The sequence below is a fragment of the Botryllus schlosseri genome, chromosome 4, assembly GCF_051294905.1.
Source record: "Botryllus schlosseri isolate E-star chromosome 4, Bs_hap1, whole genome shotgun sequence".
Classification (NCBI taxonomy): domain Eukaryota; kingdom Metazoa; phylum Chordata; class Ascidiacea; order Stolidobranchia; family Styelidae; genus Botryllus; species Botryllus schlosseri.
Window position 1 is genome coordinate 16750027 of NC_137239.1, and position 21305 is coordinate 16771331.

A 21305-nucleotide genomic window follows, 5' to 3' on the forward strand; every position below is an offset into this window, starting at 1 on the left:
GTGTACCAAGCAAGAATATGATTCCGTACAGATGTGTCAATCATCATCAAATCTCTGCATTTGTTAGAAAAAGTCCCGTATTGCGATAATCATCACGTCTCTGCATGCGGTAGAATTACTTAGTTTTGTAGTAGTCTATCCTTGCACACATGCAATAATAGAAATGGCCGAATCCAGCATCTGACCCAAACTTGACGTGGTGAAAGATAGATAATAATAACAGATGCGAAAGGGGGGTCTGAGGGGCGGAGCCCCCCATAAGTTACGGTTAAATACTTATAGGGGGGCCCCCGGTAAGTCTCGCCCGGGGTCCCCCCCCGTTCGTAGGGCCACCACTGCCCATGGCGTACGCTCTTAGTTTCATCTCAGGAAGGGGGATGCCGGAATCTTTGACCGTTTTTAGCAATGCCGATAGCAACCCAGATCTTGAAGTTTCCTCGTTAGGAAAAAGGTATCAGAACTATAATTGTCTTAGTGAAAATGCACATGGAATTCCAATAGGTATACTCGAAAGATTTCGTCTATTGATAGTCGACTCAAATCAGTGTGCCCAACTCTAGTGATCATTTTCAAGTACTGCAGCTCGGTTGATAAAAGCTTTACACTGGAACAGACATGAGTCGACGCGTTAATGTAATCGATTACATACGATTACGAGTACAGCAAAATCTCGAAGTAGTCGATTGCGATATTTGTTTCATGGAAAATTAATCACGATTGCATTTGCAGTCAACTCCGCCTCATTATGACACTTTGGCTCCGCTCACTTCGGGCCGAATTAGACGAAGAAACGGCGTTGTCTGAATTTAGCGAAAATCAACTGTTCTCTTAATGGTCATTTGTAAAGGCGAACAACGCATTAAGAATAGTGTAGTGTTGCGTCATAAATTAAATTGTAGCTGCGCTGTATAGCAGTGATTGGCACTGCTCGCTTAAAACTCACGGGAGTTACAGCATTGGGTTATTCCAGTGGTTCCCAACCTGTGGTACGCGTACCACTAGTGGTGCGCGAAGGTCTTCCAGGTGGTACGCGAGTAGATTCTGTTGTTTTTTCGATCGAAGGAAGTTATTAGTTCAGCTTGGGCGGATTTTGAGATAGAGATAGAAATTTAATAGAATTAGAAATAAAAATTTGGAGATAGAAATATCAACTTGGAATCGTGTGCTACTCACAAAAGAGATTTGTTTTTGTTGCGTTTGGGCGATTCCAATATCTGTCCACTACTGACAATCTTGATGGGAGGTCAAGAAATAACAACATGCAACATAGTGATTAACAACAATTGACCCACCTGAAAATCCATCATCATTTATAGCTTGCCCTAAATTTTCTAAAACATGCCCTTCATCATGCCCTATACCGGTGATCTGATCACCTGGGCTGTGAAAGGGTAAATGCTTGATAGAAATGTATGAAACTACTAATATTAATGACGAAATTACTTCGTGTATCTGAAAAATTTTCGCGCTTCGTGTGACCATGGCGATTCCCAGAAACTATTTATAACATGACCACTGACCGGTCGTGATTCCGGATCGTCTAGTACAGTGATTCTTAACCTGGGGGTAATTACCCCCAAAGGGGTAATTTGCCAATTTTCGGGGGGTAATTCGAAGTGACAATTCTTATAAACTAATGACGCTGCACTTATAACGTAAATATTAATGTAAGCTGGCATATATTTTTACGAGCTTGTAAGCTATATATTTTGCTTCACTTAACATGCCATGCCTGCTTTGATATCATAGTAACAACCAGAACCAATAGTGATTATGAATAACAGGGTCGAATGTAGTTTGGTATAATGCTAGGTAAGTCCAATTTATTTTGCAGTAGTGAGGATCATATGTTGTTACATATGCTGGCAAATTGAAAGACAACAAGGGCCGTCTAAGTTCAGCTTTACGCCTATAATTAAGTAAAAATATCGTAAAAATATAGTTGTTAGTATTGAAAAGTGTAGTGGTCTAGTCCAGTCAGAAAAATTATGTCTGACATCATCGAAATGCCTTCCAAGAAAATAGGGGAAGATGTTGGAACCTTTTGGGTTCACCTTCAAAATTATTAACCATTTTTCGTCATAATAGCGTTGAACTTTTTGAATGAATTTCCTTCAATGGTATCCATCAAAACGAAATAAGTTTGTGATTGACAATTGCATGAGATGCTATCTATTATCCTCCCCTTTTCCTAGATGTGACCACTGGATAACACAAAAACAGCATCAGGCTTCACATTGATTTGATATTCTTAACAGGCATTTCAGTGTACATTATGACGTCACTTTGAGTGCAAGCTGTAATTTGTTATTTTTTGAAAAGGGGTAATTGCATCCTGTCATTTTCTTCTTGGGGGTAACGGTATGAAAAAGGTTAAGAACCACTGGTCTAGTAAGCCAATCTGAATAAATTATTCAGTCCGGAGCTATCCGGAAATGGACATGAACAGTTGAACATATTTGTATTTGGCCTCCAGGTAGTTCATTACGACTACGACCAGGAATGCGGCCGTAGGCTACGTGAGAAATCGTAATGCGGCCGTGAATAGCAAAAAGGTTGGCCACCTCTGATGTAGGTGGTACGCGAGCACTGAATAAAACCTCGAAATGATGCGTGGGTGGAAAAAGGTTGGGAACCACTGGGTTAGTCTTATTGTACAGTATTTCGATACCAAACGATTCAACAAATACTGTGTACTGTATAATTGTGTAACACACACATATATGGTATCAACCTGCTTTCCGTAACGTGGTGCACTCTTACTGATCATCTCTCACTATATACTGCTGATATAAAATAGAAACGTTCAAGCCAAGAATCATCGTTTAGTACACAAACGCTACCCAGTCAGCACGCCACATTAGCGTGACCCGGCTACCGAGCTTAAACCAGTGTTGGGATGACTCGAGTCATGATTCGACTCGAGTCTGATTCGAGTCACCTTTTTCGTATGACTTGACTTGACTCGAGTCACTTTGCTAAAATGACTTGACTTGGACTTGACTCGGCGTATCAGAAATGTGGATTGACTCGTGACTAGGAGCAAAATTCACGAGTCAATTTCAAGTCAACAAGTAATCGGTGTCGACAAAAATCACTGTATCTTGCATAAGTTCGGATTGTTCGCGAGACGCTGGTGTAACCCGTGAAAGCGACCAATCAATCAATAATCGTGCGTTTTACTGAGCCTCCATTGTTCTCTCACAAATAAATCGACCGCAAACGAAGTGCTCGAAGCTTACAGCTTACGCTGTCGTAAACTAGTAGTAAAGTAATTTAGTAGCAAAATGTATCTTTCTGTTCTCTGTTCTTACCTTAACCAAACCTCTTGTTTTATCGAAATTGAAGTCCTCACAGGGTCGAATTGTATCATATCAATTTGTAGATTGGTAATGTATTGCATCTTATCAATTCGTTTCTCTATTCTATATTTTCGCTGGTAACTATAAACTGAGGCTATGCAATCACTTGTGTAGTTTAACAGGGCCTTCTTGCGTGTGTTGAACTCTATATTCGTTCATCGGTTCGGAATCAATGGCTACGCAATCTGTATTTCATTCAGTTCACAAAATGCAACGACGTAATCATGCCTCACACTTCGAAAAAGCTACTTGACTTGAATTGTGACTTGACTCGTGACTTGACTTGACTTGACTCGACTTGACTCGAGTCACCTTCAAAAATCGAGTGACTTGACTTGACTCGAGTCACCTTCGAAAATCGATTGACTTGACTTGACTCGAGTCAAAATGTGCAATGACTCGAAATGACTCGTGACTCGAAGGTAGTGACTTGATCCCAACACTGGCTTAGACCGGTCGTTAGGTTATAGTCACGTCGGATATCACAATTAAATGCCTTGAATATCGTGCAAACACCGCCATGACCCATGAGTGTATGTTTCTCTTGCGAAATCGTATAGGTATAGAAGATTACAATCAGTGCTCTTCGACCTGTTTCGTCATGGTACACCCCTTTTAACGTTTATTCAAAACTCGTACACCCTTGACACAAGATACCGTAGTAAGCCTAATTCATGGGTGTTCACAGTTCAACCTTTGCAATTCACAGACATATTTCGATTATATATATAGCATATATAGGGCCGCATCTCAGCGGAGATTCGTCATGACCCATCTGGACGACAAATACTCATGTTAAATTGACTACTGGGAACTTTGCACCCTTGTGGTGTGCTATGCCATCGTTGATTACTTGAGATATACCTTGCTAATAAAACAGTGGTTCTCAACCTTTTTTTATACGCGCCCCCTTTATGATAGTGAAAAATTTCACGCCCCCCTTATCGTCATATCACAAAATCCAACCGGGATGCTAGTAACCCCAACAGATTGTTTGATGGCATGGAAGGTTATGACTGTTAAAGGGAGAATTCAAAAATATGAAATTCGGTCTATATATAGACAAAACAAACGTGAATTGGACGTAAATCGCGCAGAGCGCCAAAATTAATTTCCAGTTGACCGCTTCTTCGCGCCCCCCTTCAGATGATTTCCCCGCGCTCCCAGGTTGAGAGCCACTGCTATAAAAGTTTATGATTGTAGAAGCAGAACACCTTGCAGCGCCCCTGCAGGTAGCGAGATAGCGCAGTGGTATAATCCGCGGCTGCAACACAAACGGATTGCGGGTTCGAGTCCGACCAAGGTCGACTTCCTATACCTTCCTTCTTACCTTCTTACAAAAAGTCTAGAAGTGGGCCGTGCTATACGTCGGCAGTTATAGGGAATAAAAATGAAGAATATCGGCCTGGTGTAAATGACCATAGTAGTCGACAAACACCATGAATACCTCAAAACAAACAAACAACCCTGCAGGCCCAATTCGAGAGTGTAAATGTTAGGAAAAGTAATTTGGATCCGCTTTCCAGTCGCGCCGAGCGCGAGAGATTTTTCAATCTCGTTCATGAATTTCGCCAATAATATTAATAGTTTCGCATATGTATACAGGGCTGTGGAGTCGGTAAATTTTACCACCGACTCCGGCTCCGACTCCGACTCCACACATTTTCAATATACCGACTCCGACTCCGACTCCGACTCCGACTCCTGAGTCTTTAAATGTACCGACTCCGACTCCGACTCCGACTCCTGGGTCTTTAAACGTACCGACTCCGACTCCGACTCCCGACTCCGACACCAGCATTATTACCAGTTTACTTCGGAAATTATATGCCACATTGTCGGTAAAATGACTATCATACAACCATTAAACATATGCAAACATATGAATAATTGTGGCGTGCAAAATTATTTCATTGCGGCACAGCTCGAATTATCCACTATTCAATTAAAGATTTGCTAAATATCCTTCCTTATTCAAGTTTTTATAACATGGACTCTCTAATATCCTGAAATGTATGAATCATTCAAATATGGCAGATATCCAATCCTGTATAATAAAAATGTAGATAAAAAATCCAAGTGTAGCTCATGTGTATGACTCGGCAGCTAATAAAAAAATTGAACTTACTAATTTTGTCATTGCACACTATCCTGATTACAGGTACAAACACTTTTACTACTAATATAGACATTGGTCATAAATGGAATTTAGTTAAGTAGTCAAAGACCATAGTCTAGTGTACATGTACTTAATCAAGTATTCAAGGATTGGGACTTGCAGTCTTTCTTAATCATTTGCTCGACCCAAACAGCTAAGCTACACTACAACTATTTTTCATTTTGTCAAGTGGGAAGCATCGTTTGGTCATATTTACATAATTTTTACAATTTTACAAAACCAGCCGATGCATTTTCTCTGTCACAGTATCATATAATTCCAAAAATTGCATCAATTTTGACTGCATCGCGAAAACGCATCTTGCAATTTTCTTCCCCTCTACAACTGAGTTGTAATTTGCAAGTAATGTCTAATTTTATCTATATCAGGGGTGGGCAGCTTTTTCGGCGAAAGGGACACCTGAGATTTACGAACCATTGCGCGGGCAACTGGAATGTTGATAACCTTTTTTTAGTAGTCGATAGGAGCGAACCAAATTAGGTAACATTGCAAACAAGACTTATATTAATACGCTCTGAAATTGATAACAATATGTCATGCAACTGTGCAGTGCGCAATCAGGCCCTGTTCGCGCGAAGCGCGAAATTTTTTTGCAAGATAGCGACTGAATTAGGCTACAGCCATATCGATAAGTATGTCGCTAACATACATTGGAGGTCGCATCTGTATACCACTGGGCTCATTTGGCAAGGACAGGATTATTCGACGTTTAGACATAGCAAAATCGACGGTATCAGTGAACATGCATCTATCATTTTGTGCTAATGTTTTGTCGACGATATCGCTGCGAGTGCACAAGCGAAGCCGTATCTCCTAATTGCGAATATAGTTAGACTCAATTCTGTGAATAATATGTATTTATAATTTTCAGAAGGGGGCTCAAATACTGAATGCAAGAAATCTAGTGACAATGAATCATGCGAAGTACCGAGAAAAATTTCAACTCGAATAAATCTGCTATGAAATATTCTACTTCATGGTCATATACGAAGATCCGGGATAAATGTGGCTGACCCCTGGATACGGCAATGCGTCAGAACTGTTGTTTTAGTCATCATCAAATTTCGCGGTCATGCTAATCAAATTTTGGTTGGCCTTGCAATTGTACCTGATGTCATAAATAATTTCGATAATTACCTCGCAGGCCACACTTAACCTTCTCGTGTGCCAAATTTGGCCTGCGTGCCACGGGCTGGCCGCACCTGATCTGTATGGGTAATAATAACAGTGGTTGGTGGTACATGAAAATTCTATTGAAAATTCTTTGAAAGCAAATGTTTTCATGATAGAAAAGTTGGAGTCGGAGTCGAAGTCATAGTCATTCTCACAAACTCCGACTCCGACTCCAGTCAGTATGTTCCCACCGACTCCGACTCCGACTCCGACTCTAGCTATTATAGTTTTCACGACTCCGACTCCGACTCCGACTCCATCATGCGAAAATTACCCCGACTCCGACTCCACAGCTCTGTGTATAACTGTCAAATATTTATCCATTCTCAGCCCATGTGATCAGATTAACCTGCCGAACTGAAAGAGGGGATGTCTCTGCAAACGTGTGGCACAAAATCAGTGATCAATCAATCAGGTTTATTAATATTTTCATCGTTTCAAAACATCACAAGACTGCGGTACAATTAAAACATAGGAAGGTGTCGAAACAACTTGGAGTAGCCATTAAGATCAGACTCCCACCTTAGCCTAGGCGAAGTAAATAAGAGGCATGCACACTGAATGAAAAGTAATGCAGAGAATATAAGACGCAAGCGACAAAATGAGGTGGCATGTGGCGGAGGGCGGGGTCGATGTTAGGTCGTGGTCCGATGATGCACTTCCGGTTTTTATTAATCACTATGTGGTACGATATTATTTCTTGACCTACCCTCATGATTGTCCGTGTAGTCAAAATTTATTGTAATAGCCCAAACGTAACAGAAAAATCTCTATTCGTGAGGCAGACACGATTCCAAGGTATTGGTATTTCTTCATGGGGCTCATTATTATCATCTGCAGTTCGCATTTGTACGGTGGGTTCAGATTGCAAGGACACTATTATAATAAAAACGAAAAGTCCAAGTCACCCTGAATCGTGATAAGCATAAAGAAACTTTTCAAGTTGAATTAATATCTCCCAAATATTTGGTGACCACATCGTTGATTCAAATTGCATATTGACGGCCACTATAATTTGATTATGTGTGTTAGGTCGCATAATTATTGTTTTACAGCTGCATGCGGCCGTATGTCCGCATGTTAGCCACTCCTGGCCCTATCGAAATAGAGTTGAGCAAGGCTGCAACAGTGCAACGTATAAGGAAATGCTTAATACTAATCAGGGATTGAGGTTACCGGACAGCGATCTAACACAGGAATTCTTAAATCGACCCCCGAGACTCCCTGCGCATGGCTGCGCCTACGCAATTATGTACAGTTCGGTATTTATAAGAATCTCGCAGGAATTACCAATTCAAAATGAGCTATCGCGGCGGCTTCCTGGAGAGAATCATTATAGACAGCTATCGCAAGCTGAACACTAGGGCTCTTCAAAAATGACTTTTTTCACAAATCGTACTGGCTACTTGATGAAATTGTTAGGTTACCTAATTTAAGCCTACACACAAAATTTGGTTCAATTCCAGCCAGTAACCGCTTTGCTACAGGAGAAGAAAGTTTCTATTTATTTTAAGAAAATAGATGTTAAAAATTTGAAAATTTTCTGTTCACCCCATGAAAGTGTTAGGCTGTCTATAGAAACGATGCCCACTAAGCTTGGTTCAATTCCAACCAGTGGAAGCGGACTTATTTGGATTTGAATAAAATAGTATTTACGGTGACTGATTCTTTGTTTATTTATTATAGTTGTGCTCACCGTAAATACTATTTTATTCAAATCCAAATTTGTCATCGGTCGATTGAAATGCGGAACTGGTACTCCCCAGTACAGCCCACCTGAGCGGTACGCCCTTTTAAAGTTTTCGTACAGCCTGGAGTGTACGATACACCCCGTTGAAGAGCCTTGCAGCAGATTGACGGGGAAGCAAATAACGCAGTAGGATAAGCACCAGCGTCGCGACACGAATGGCAGTGATTCGAATCTCGGTTCGGACCAACTCTTTTATGTGTCGGAGGAAATCTGGGCTCCTCATCGCCGGTCCCGCTGTACTAACGGTGTATTGAAAAGCCCAGAAACAGAGTAGCCTATAAGTCACGCTCTCAACAAAGTCGGCAACCGAGACTCGAAGACGGACGCATGCAAGAGGATATGCCTCAGGATTGAATGAAAGAGTGATTTAAAGTCGTCCCAAGATCAAGCTGAAGATGAAGATTCTTATCTGTGTTGTGACGCACAAGGCCTAAACGGCGAGAAGCGTCATTGTAATACGGTGTGTAATATTTATAATAATAACAACAATATATCGACAAAATAGATCAGAGATATACTATCGCCAGGAGTTGGGTATTACCAGGACCGATACAGAACTTTGTCACCCCAAAAGTATAATCTTGGGCCCCCAGCATACGGTGATAAGCCTAACCTAACCAAATCGCACTTTTTTCTTCGGATTATACAGTCACAAATTACTTATGCATTTCGTTCACAACGCAAGCGTGGCATTTTCCCCTAGCGAATTAAATCCGGTATCACGCGATTCACAAACGTGCCGGAAAATGTTGGCCTGCCGGCTAACGCAAGGCTTTTATGTCATTAAATATCACCGCGCATTTGCTTTCCAAAGTCGCGTTAAGCGCGAAGTTTTTTTAAGGTATTGAATGGGTTTAGTAAATAATATTGGCACTTGCATTTAATACTGTCACTCTTGGATACTGTATCATCTGTCCTCGGGATTGGATTCACCCGTCGAGCTGATGTAAATGGTGTCTTCGAAAAGTTAGGGCACGTATGTAAAACATACTTGAGTACTCCGAAAAAGTATACACACTTACTTCGTTACTGACCAACTCTGCCCTGTACTAACCTTACCGCGATGAGCTGTCATATGTTCATGTAGAGTATAGACGCTACCACATTGGTTCTAGACCTGTAAAGCTTGTGGCACACTAGAAGAATTACATATGCTATAGCACGACTATTTTCAAAATATTTAAACAGTTCTTTTGCTAAATTCCAAAATGATTCGCGGTACACCTAGGAATCTGTGTGTGCCGAAGCACACAGTTTGGGAATCACTACGCTAACGTATTATGAATCATTCTACTATTCTACGACTAGATAAAGTATGGATACGATGGCATTTCCTATAATGTTGACTTCTGACTTCGCATTTTGATGAAGTACGCACCATCACAAAGCGCGATTATCGACTGCGTTATCGGCCACGAAGTTGAACAACGCATCTGTCAGTCTGTCTGTCTGTCGTCTGCCATCGCACTGTCAACATTATGGAACGTCATTGTATCCACTTAATTGTTAGTCACGAAGTTGAACCTCCTTCTCGCCATCCGATCCGTGTAAGACTGATTGCCTATAGCCGGCATATCTGAACTGACTTTTCGCGAAGGTATTTCTATCGCAGACGTATGGGCTCGGGGCCTAACTGTTTTGAAGGCCTCGGCTGGCCTCAATAAGAACTTTTTCTTCGCACTGATTGTAGTTACGCCACATATATCTTGAAGAGAAACATTTGCTATCATTGTGACACGCTAAATTGACCATGTCTTCTTGGGTGCCATTTGAATTTGAGAGAATAGCGCGTCTCAATCAGGGATGGGCATAACGATTTAAGTACTTGGATCCGATTTCTCGAGTAATAGCAAGCATCAACTATCGAGCACAGAGACGGTCACTTAATGTGGTGTCAAAATGATGCCTCAGCGGCAAGGACATTTTCATCCACGAATCTGATTGTGTCGTTCAAGTGTGCCTATATACTTTCGAGTTTAAGAACATCGATAAGTATATCATCACCCGGCAAGCTACGTAATACGCATGTTCTTTGTTCAGTTGTTCACGGAAACGACAGTTATGTGAAGTTGGAAACGACGCATTTCATCTTCATCATAATATCCAATTGCCAATTCTCTTTGATGAAAGTGCTGTTGGCACGTCGAAATTCAGCTACGATGTTTCAAAGCAACTTACCCGTGACACGCCATTCAATAGAGACGATGAAACACTTCATCACGCTTTTCGAAAAGTGTTGTGAGGTAGCGCAGTGGTACGTTCCAAAACTACAGCACCAATGGATTGGAGGGTTCGAATCCCACCGACCTCGACTACAGAGTCCTCACGGAAGTGTTGTAGACTTCTCCTCGCCCTCTCCTTCTAGAAGTGAGCCAAGCTCCAAGTCGAAATGTACGGAAGCATGATACTGTATGTCGGCCTTGTGTAAAGTGACCAATGCAGTCGAAACGCCATGAGTATGCCTACCACAAACAAAAACAACGCTATTCGGACTACCGTATTTTCGGGTCGAGGCACACGGTTGTTGCAGGTCATGTCGATCCAGTGAACTTCTCCACAAGGTATTTACGCAATTCTTGTGACACTGCGATATAGAGTTGCCTCCACTTAATTCGGACACTGTGGTTTCGCTCATACTTATGGGAGAATTAAGGGGAGAATGGGCTGTGTACGAATTAACGGAAAATCGATTGTTCATTTCATGGCCATGCGTAAAACCAACCCATTAAAATACTGTAGGCTACTGCAACTTATTAATAAATTACGACTGTTCTATATCGCAGTAATGGGCACTGATCGCATCAAACGCACAAGTTAGTTGCATTGTACAGTATTTCGATACCAACGATTTAACAAATACTGTGTTTCCGTGTAACACTCACATAACGGGTTTCAATAATAGCCTACAGTAGCGCTTTTCCACCTTTTTAAGCTCCATTCGAAGTTGAAAAAAAATTCATTCGCCAGCCGAAATTTATTGCACAAAATGAAAATGAAAAAACTTATCACTTTTGTATTCGAAGAGTTTCTTGGGGCTATAGAGCTTCAATATTTTCCATTCAGCGTATCGCATTATTGATTAATCAAGTACTAAAATCACGGCACTCGAAAAATCACAGATATGGCACTCCCGTTGTTCTCAAGGTGTTCGTTGTTTCCAGGGGTATCGTGCAATGATTTTCTTCGAGCTTAAAGGGCGAACCCAAGAACAATATTCACTCGCCACGATATCATTTTTTTCACTAATTCGACATGTTACGTCATCGCGATGTGAATGTGTTCGCATTTAGAACGCAGAAAATAGTGAAACTGCACTTGAATCACTGGCGTAGCCACTAGCCAGGAAGGGGCGAAAGGGGCGATCGCCCCTCCCAAATATTTGGAAAATTTTCGTAAAATCAACTATTACAGTACTTTGGGGCAGATGAATGTAAGCTAAAAAAGTTCTTCGCACGATTTAGTATCCATTCATGTCTTGATTTTATTTTCGGTATCTCGAAAGATTAATTCTTCCGCAAATTGAATTTAGCTGCATTCTTAATTATGAGAATACAACAGTACAAGTAGATACACTATCTATAGAGTAGCCCGAGGTCGTTGAGTTTGTGTGATTATCTCTTACTACTATCTCTCTCTCTCTCTCTGAAAGTTTACCTAAACGCATGAGCGATCTCGTCTTCTTGTTGTTGTGATTGTGAGACGTGCGTGCATGTATCCATAGTGTCCTATATGGTGTCGACACAAGCAAATCTCACGGCTCAGTGAAATTGTATCACGTCACACTTTCCATTTGGCTTAAGGCAATTTGATGGTAATTTTTGATCGACTTGCCGAGCATCAAATTTGATAAAACGGGTATCAATCGAAAGCTGACGCTGTACTGCTTGCGAAAATATAAATTTTATTCCGCTCATGGCCCTGGAACCCCCACAATCAGCCCCAAATTATTCATTGTTGAGGATATTGGCAGTGTGACGCAAAAATGTTGTCTGGCGAAATGAGAGAGTAGCTCAAGAGCAAGGATGCGGCTGCGCGGCGAGAGTGAGATCAGCTAGCGTCGCGGCAATAGCAATGTGCAATTGTGCATTGTGCAATCGCGTCGCAGAGAAACGCTGCGCTGTTGATACTATTTCTATGCGCTTCGGTAGAAGCGAGCACACCTTACCAGCCTTTCCTTGACTTGTAAGGGTAGATCTGGGTCCACAGAATGTATTTGGGCCCTATGAATTTTCGCGCATTATCCTTCAACTTATAGAGATAGGCCTACTTAGGCTACGTCTAAGTAGTCTACATTGGATATGTCAGATTATTATGATATCGATAGCCTTAGCCCGCTTGTTGCGTAGGGCTCCAGAGACGCGTGGCGCGGTTGATACTTTCTATAGCCGCTTCGCTAAAAGCGAGCACACATTACCAGCCTTTCCTTGACTTGTAAGGGTAGATCTGGTTCCACAGAATGTATTTGGGCCCTACGAATTTTCGCGCATTATCCTTCAACCTATAGAGATATTTAGGCTACGTCTAAGTAGTCTACATTGGATATGTCAGATTATTATGATATCGATTGCCTCAGCCCGCTTGTTGCGTAGGGCTCCAGAGACGCGTGGTGAAGTTGATATTTTCTATAGGCGCTTCGCAAAAAGCGAGCAGCCGAGCCCACATTACCAGCCTTTCCTTCACTTGTAAGGGTAGAACTGGGTTCAGAGAATGTACTTGGGCCCTACGAATTTTCGCGCAATATCCTTCAACTTATAGAGAACCTTCCGTCTAGGTATAGCTATATACATTAAATATTGTATTAGCCCGTTTGTTGTGTCGGTCCCCATAGGCAGGTTGCGCTGTTGATGGCGGGTGTCGATACTTTCTATAGTCGCACACATTACGAGCCTTTCGTTGACCTGTATAAGGATAGTGGTACACAGAATGCATTAGGGCCTTATGAACCTTCACGCATTCTTCTGCAACTTATAGAACTTTCCATCTATGCAGCTATTAACATTAAATATGTCAGTGTCAAATCATGAGGTCGACTGGCTTAGTCCGGAAATAATACAGGAATTACTGGCGATTAATGACGAGGAAGAGGCCATTGCCGCGACGCTAGCTGATCTCACTCTCGCCGCGCAGCCGCATCTTTGCTCTTGAGCTACTCTCTCATTTCGCCAGACAGCATTGTTGTGTCACACTGCCAACATCCTCAACAATGAATAATTTGGGGCTGATTGTGGGGGTTCCAGGGCCACGAGCGGAATAAAATTTATATTTTCGCAAGCAGTACAGCGTCAGCTTTCGATTGATACCCGTTTTATCAAATTTGATTCTCGGCAAGTCGGTCAAAAATTACCATCAAATTTCCATGAGCCAAATAGAAAGTGTGACGTGATACAATTTCACTGAGCCGTGAGATTTGCTTGTGTCGACACCATGTAGGACACTATGATGTATGTATTAGCACCCACGTCTTGTGAGTTGTTGTAGGGATAGGGATTAGGCTGGTCGATGCAACTGTTCTTTTGTATTTCAGTTTGATCATTTATTACAGTATTTAACCTATGAATAAATGCAAAGTTGCATATGATTAAGCTTAATACGGATTAACAATGCCGAAATGCCGACACACAAAGACACTATAGAGTAGGCTTACCATATTTCGGAAATGAAAAAAGAGGACACTTTTACAGAAATATCAGACATGCAAAACTGGAGAAGAATTCTCAAAAACCGGTGAATTTTTCCCACTTCATGATCGGTTGACTAAAAATAAAAAATAAAAAAAAAAAAGGTCTTCTTTTCGCTCAGACCTGAAATCACCGCTTTTCCCTCCGAAATACCCGCCGGAGCTTCACTTCTGCGCTAATTTGCGGCATATCACTCACAATTTCCTCTAAATCTGACCTACATTTTCAAAAAAGAGGACAAAATCTCAAAAAAAAAGAGGACAAAAGGGCGTCCTCCGAGGACACTTTCAAAAAAGTCAAAAAAGAGGACAAATCCTCTTAAAAGAGGACGTATGGTAAGCCTACTATAGAGTAGGCTACATGCGACTACGCAAAGTGCGCTTCCAAAATGATTGACGGCCAGAAAACCGACGCATGTATTCCGAAGCCTTCAATATAGATTTTCGGGGGCTTAAATGGCTGGCGCCTAATGGTCCTGTTCCTGTCCTGGTCCTGTTCCATAAATGCGTTTGACACAGAAAAATATCGCCACCTCCCGTTAAAAAGGGCTAATTTGAAGTCGCACGAGTCTGATCAAAGGATTTTTTAATTTGGTTTGGCATGTATCAGGGTTGTAAAAACTCGAGTCACGATTTTTTTGTGACTCGACTTGACTCGAGTCATTTTCTTGAAATGGGAAAATGACTCGACTCGAGTCAATATTTGGATTGACTCGACTTGTACTCGGGTCATTACGCATGACTCGGCTCAAGTCATTGACTTGGCTTATTTTATATGACTTGAAGACGAAGAAATTTGCGAATCGTAATGGCTAGATCAACGCATCTGACGAATTCTGCCGACATCGCTATTTTGCACCACTGCTTCCGTTGCACTCGTCTGATATCAGATATGCCGCCGTAAAAATAACAGACAATGGTACATAGTAGCAATGCATTATACAAAATCATCCAGCGATGAAGAGGGAATAATTCCTCGGCAATCAAAGTACTCAAGACTTTTCAATTATACAAACAAACAACCGAAGCAAAGTTCAATTAGAACCAATGCAATGACTCAGATGGTCAAGTACTTGGAAGAGACTGATAAGCTCATGTGTAGATTTGAAGGCGATGATTCTTTGAATTTTTGGGCGACTAGAAAGAATGAGTATCCAATGCTCTTTACTGAGGTTCAAAAATGCTTGTCAATTCCTGCACCAAATGCACCAGTGGAACATGTATTCAGGAGATGTGGATTTATTCAAAGGCCATGCCGCTTAAATATATCTGAGTATCTCCTTCCCACTTTGGTATCTGCCGTCTGTGAAAACACACAATACCCTCCGACCATTTGACGTTTTGTTAGGTATGTGCATTGTGCACGTGAGTAATAATGGATGGCTAACGTTGTTGGATGTTTGTACAATAGCTGTTCAAAAATAACTTCTTTTTTATTTTACTGGGTGGCTACTTGATAAAATTGTTATGTTGCATTAAAAGAACACTGAATCTGGCTAAATTTTATAAAGTAGAATCAATGATATGAGAGAAAAAATTTTGGATTTGAAAAAGAATGGAGTATTTTTAGTGAGGAATTCTTTCATATAATATAACTACATACCAGTAATAAGCCGACTATTTTTTCATATCCAAAATATCCTACTCTAGTAACTTCGCTTCTTCTAATTGGAATTGAGCCAAATTTGCTATGAATCATATATTTTCACTCAATCTAACAATATCATGAGGTAGCCGGTAAAATTCGAAATCTCTATTCGTAATTAATCCAAAATTTTCTTTCATAGCATTGCTTTCTAGCGGTTGGAATTGAGCCAAATTTGAGTTTTTTTTAGACAATCTAACAATTTTAAGAAGTAGCCGGGAAATTTGAAAAAATGTTTTTAACAGCCCCGTTGTACAATTATTCCTCCAATGCTGTAATGTGCTTACACTAATTTTATTTTTCAACAACCTCGAATACTTCGTTAGGTACACGAGTAAACAACACTTGTTACAGATCTATTGTGCTAATTGTTATAGTTAAAGAAACGCATTCTGCTGTTAACCAACATGAATACGTGCCAAAATTCCAACATTTTACATTCAAATATGCCAAATGTAAACACTGGCATCGGCTACTATTACCTGCATTCCTTCCTACAAGGTCCGTACACGGAGGATATTTACGAGTCCGACCAATTGATACCGATTCCAATACTTCTTTATTTCAGGCAGTGACTTAACCCTCTCGCGCGGAAATACTTTGCAATATACACGCATCGGGAGCGTTCCTCACTTGTGAACTAGAAAAGCCCAGCTACCAACAAGTTTTTAGAATCGCTTCCAAACGACAAAAGTTACGGTCTCATTGTACTAAATATCGTATCAAGTTTATTTGAATTATTTCACGTCAGAAAAAGTGAGAAACATGAACAATTTTGATTCGCACTAATCCGGATTTTTCATTTGCACCACTATTTTTATTCTCACTATTCGCACCGCGCTTGTCATTCGCACTGAAATGTTTTTCATTCGCACAAGTGCGAACCGTCACACTGGTTGAAAAGCACTGATGTATTCTTCCTATTATCACGGTACATTGTGCATTGAATGGGAATCTTCACAGAATAGGTGTTTCTGCGTCGCCATTATGTAACAACTGTAGAATTGAATGTCTTGACGTCAACCATTTTCTGATCGATTGTCCGGCACTACGCTGGATACTGAGGTACATTGCACAACGAACGAATATCCCTTTTAAATTGGGCAACTTATTAACTGACACTAATATGTTACCACATGTAATCGGTTTTGTAGTTATAGCAATATTCCGTGCATAATTCACGGTAATAAATAAATATTTTGTAAGTCTTATAGCACTTAGTAAGTATTTACAAAATTGTTCCATAATAGCTTGTGTTGGTTGAAAAAATTAATCAGCTTGGTACAGGGGTAACCAACCTTCTTGAAGCCAAGAGCTACTTCTTGGAAGGTCTGCCAGTCACCCCTATACCGCTTATCCGTCATATATCAGTTTTTCCACTTAAAAATTTAGAGCACCGCTGGGTAGGGTTTCCGCTCCTTACCAAGAACAGATAACGCTCTTCGGGACTCACACCGGCGTATTGTTGTTGTTATTTGTGGTATTCATGGTGCTTGTCTATGCTATGGTCATTTACAACAGGCCAATTGTTTTCATTCTTATTCCGTATCTGCCGACTTGTAGCACACTGGCGTCTGCGAGTTCAGTTTCGTTGCCGTACTCCCGCCAATCTCCACGTCGTAGCTCGGGAATAGTAACTAGATTCCCATTAAGCCTCCGCGGATGCGAAGACGAGCACGGTCCCGATCGAAAACTTGGTTCGCATGTTCCTTAGGCTCGCCTGACCTATATGTTCAACTGCTACTCATGTGGAACCCTTCTCCACTTCGGCCTTCAAAACGCTCTCATTTGAATATTTGCTATTGTGACCGTGGGCGGCCACTTTGGTCCGGGCGGGCGACCTATGGCAACCGCGGGCACCACGTCGGTGACCCCTATGGCTTAGTGCAAAAGAAATCTGTTGTTACAAGCACCGTGCCACGGGGTATTAATTGTGTTGAGCCCCATTGTCGCGTATGAATTGTTCATTGTTTATGCAAACTCGATTCGAGAGTTCAATTGCGCAACGCTATCCTTGTATTGTCGCACAGGCGTCAAATATTACGTGGGCCTATTGGTAAAGCTAATGCGATGCGCATATATTACTTTTTCACACTTCGTATCTTGAAAAAGTCCTTCATTAGTTTCACTGTCTTTTGTTTACTTTTGTTTATTTCGTTACTCGTTGCTGAGCTACTCGACTGAGAGAAGAAATTGATTCGTATTATTATTAATTCTTCCAAATATGCTTGGGTTATTCCGGCCTATAAGACTTCGGTCATATCGGGTCTCCCAGTCTATACCGTGTGGAATATAGTTAGGAAGAAATGTACTATTGGCCGTAGGGTACTAGTAGAAAGGGCCGCGGCTTCAAAGAGATCAACATCGAAAAAGAACTGTGACATCGGGCACTCTAGGCCGAGGTGGATGTTGGAGTAAAGGATCGCTACTGATGCGTGTCGTTCGACATCCTCCTATCTGTTCATGACATCGCATTGTGTCTTATCGCATTGTACATTGTGTGTGACTTGTTCAGATCAAAAATATAACCCAACCATGTTATGTTATGTTATGTTATGTTATTAACAGAAAAAATATTTATAAGAAGAGGAAGAAGTAAAGCAAACGAGTGGTTTGTATATAAATAGTAATACAAAATAAGGCTTCATTTAGTTCGTAACCGACGGCAACTTTCATCATCGCGCTATGCATATGCGTGACTAATGGCCAGTGGATATGATACACAACGATACTGCGAAGACAATTAGTCACTTTCGTGAACCTCATATACGCAAACGTCTACTGTCACGTGATATCGTTGGATTGAACGCAGCTTTTTCAATATCTGGCACACTCCCAACGAAGGAGCATTCTTAAAATTGGTTCAGCCGTTTTTGAGATTCCTGTTTACCGATACCATTTCCCAGGGGACTGGCAAATGGCACTTAAAGTCACTTTTTGAGCTTTGTGACATGAAGTTAGCCATTTTACGAGATGGTTGACCCACGTCAACGGTAATGTTCGTAAACAAAGGTTTCTTCTGGTATGATAACAGGTTATATTTCAATGTGCTGTACCCTTCTTCCATCATACGCCATGAAGCGTAGCGCAGCAACGAATGGCGACCTTCATTCTCTGCATTGCTGCTTTCGTGCGGATGAGGAATCATCCGGAAAGAGCACTTCTTCCCGTAAGGATTATCAACCGAATATCCCAATGCTTCCAGTCTCAAGTACAAGTCATCGTCCTCTCCGCCCCATCCCCAGTAAATATTGGATAGCCCGTTCATTTCGTCGAATTGTGATGAAGTCAACATGGAAACGCCTCCGAAATTTGTTACATTGCGACCGCCATACTTCCATTCAAGGTACTTTTGGTAAGGTGTTAATGTTTCGGCATAGTCGCGACAGAGTGATGTATAAGACAGTGGTTGGTAGGAAAACTTGTCTACGTGCATCGACACGAGTCTGGGATTCGGCTCATGGCACCAATATAGACAGCGGTCGTCTTCCACGAGAAGGTCCACATCTTGAAACACGTAGCAATCGTAGGCACCGTCTTTTCTTGCTTCGGCGACGCCGGCGTTCAATAATTTCGCTCTGTTGAACACGGGTGCGCCGTAGGTCTGTGATATCACAAAGACTCTGTATGCAATATCTTGCCGCTTCCATACATAATGCATATGAGAGAGTAACATTCGAAGTTGCATTTCCCGATTACGTAACGGAATGATAATAGCAACTTTATTACGCGGAACGCACGACTTTGGATAGTACGAGCCTCCGTGCGACACGTCCATGTGTTGCGACTCTATTTCACTCCACGGATGATCTTGAAACATATTCTCCGTGTTTAACTTCCCTTTCAGTAGAGGTGGTTGAGGCGGACAAATGCTACTTTGGTCGTGTACGAACGTCCAGTTCAGCTTTCGTAGTGGCCTGCTGGACTTGGTGCCGGTAGCGTCCTCCATCTCAGTGATATCTTCCAACGCTGCGAAGTTTGATATGATTTTATCAACTCTGTATCTCGGCAGTCGCCAATGCATGATGCAATATATCAGAATGAAGTATGATGCGAGCAGAAAACCAAACCATCTATTGCAAATGACGTCTTTCGCTTTGCCGAGTCGGACTCTGAAAATACCGTGGAGCATTGCGTGTAGAAATTGTCGAGCACCATCTATAGATCGACTATATGCGTGCTGTGAAATTAACACGAAAACAACAACAATGTATGAGATAAATGAAGTCGGGCGTGGTGTCTTTACCTAAACAGCTCAATTTAGCTTAGCTCAAACGCACCAGACAAAGTCAAAATTGACTAAACTCACGAAACGGCGTATTCACTGCAAGTAACCTATCATTTTCATTGTTACAAGCCTATATCATGGAGTATTTTATCAGATATGTTTAACATATTAACCGTTAGGGGTCACAGGAAAAACTTTCCGAGAATACGGAAGTGGCCGCGGACAAAAAGTTTGGGAAATCATGGTTTGCTACATGAAGTCATGGCAACGAGCAAGAAAAGCGAAACGCAAATAGCCAAGTATTTAATCCGAGCGGAGTTGAATAGTCCTTTCCTACGTCTATCGATTTCAAACTTTGCGATAACAACTCTCTTTGAGGTAAGACAAGGTAGTCTAATACGGATGGACGAACGTTCTGTTTACGTTCGTCCTCGTCGTGCCAACCTTGATATTTCAGAGTATTCACGTTCACAAACCACGGCTTTGATGACTATGTTATATCATGCTTATCCCGTTATCAGTATATCCCATTTTGCCAACTGACATTTTTGTTACGGGTGTTAGTGTAATTAATTTGCAGGGTTGACAAAGAATAGTTGTTATCCTCTCTATGCAGCAGGGGTGTCAAACTCAAGTTGCGTCGCGGATCGGATTCAAACCTTCAGGTCGTTCGCGGGCCGCGTCAGACAAATGATTCCAAAATGTTACCTCGAAATCCACGGCCTTGCTGTTCACTTGAATAATTTACTATCAAGCATTATATTTGGTTGCAGTTCAACGGAAGTTCCATTCTATCAACACCATTAATCGCAAACAACGGAGTTGGCAAAATACGGTTAACAGGCCGGTTGAATACAGATATAAGTTGGCATATTTATATGCATCTTTCGTTGTAGTCGTAATCTGGCGTTAGCCCTGCGTATGCCTTGTGAGTAATACAAGAGATTAACCGTAAACGTCGGCGCTGCAATTTGGTTGATTATCATTAAATCGCAATACGGCAGTGGTTCTCAACCTTTTTGGATTCGCGGCACCCTTCAAAAATGAAAAAATAGGTTGCGGCACAGGGCACACTAGCACATATTGGTTTTGCAATAACTCGGCGGCTTGTCAGACAAGTGTCTATACTTCTTAAACGGTGTATTTTCAATTTGCTTGGCACCATAACGTCATTTGACAATTTTCCATGACACAAAAGGCAATCTGGTTCATTTATCATCACACCAAGTGATGCCCATATTAATATAACTGCATCAATATGAACGTGCTCTCTAGCTTTTTTTTCTAATGT

The 21305-nt window shown here is 41.4% G+C and overlaps 2 protein-coding genes across 2 annotated transcripts in view; both read right to left on the reverse strand.

Moving 5' to 3' along the window:
- LOC145438243 (peroxisomal multifunctional enzyme type 2-like) overlaps positions 1 to 21305 on the reverse strand; it is a 364670-nt gene that overhangs the window by 41331 nt on the left and 302034 nt on the right. The gene's annotated exons all lie outside the window — the stretch shown is intronic.
- Positions 16770 to 20218, reverse strand: LOC145437133 (beta-1,4-galactosyltransferase 2-like). Its single transcript, XM_080314296.1, has one exon. The coding sequence runs from the start codon at positions 19916 to 19918 to the stop codon at positions 18650 to 18652; it is 1269 nt and encodes a 422-aa protein (XP_080170422.1). The 5' UTR covers positions 19919 to 20218; the 3' UTR covers positions 16770 to 18649.

Coding starts and splice junctions, on each gene's coding strand:
- LOC145437133 (XM_080314296.1), bottom strand. CDS start 19,918: ATGCTCCACGGTATTTTCAGAGTCCGACTCGGCAAAGCGAAAGACGTC.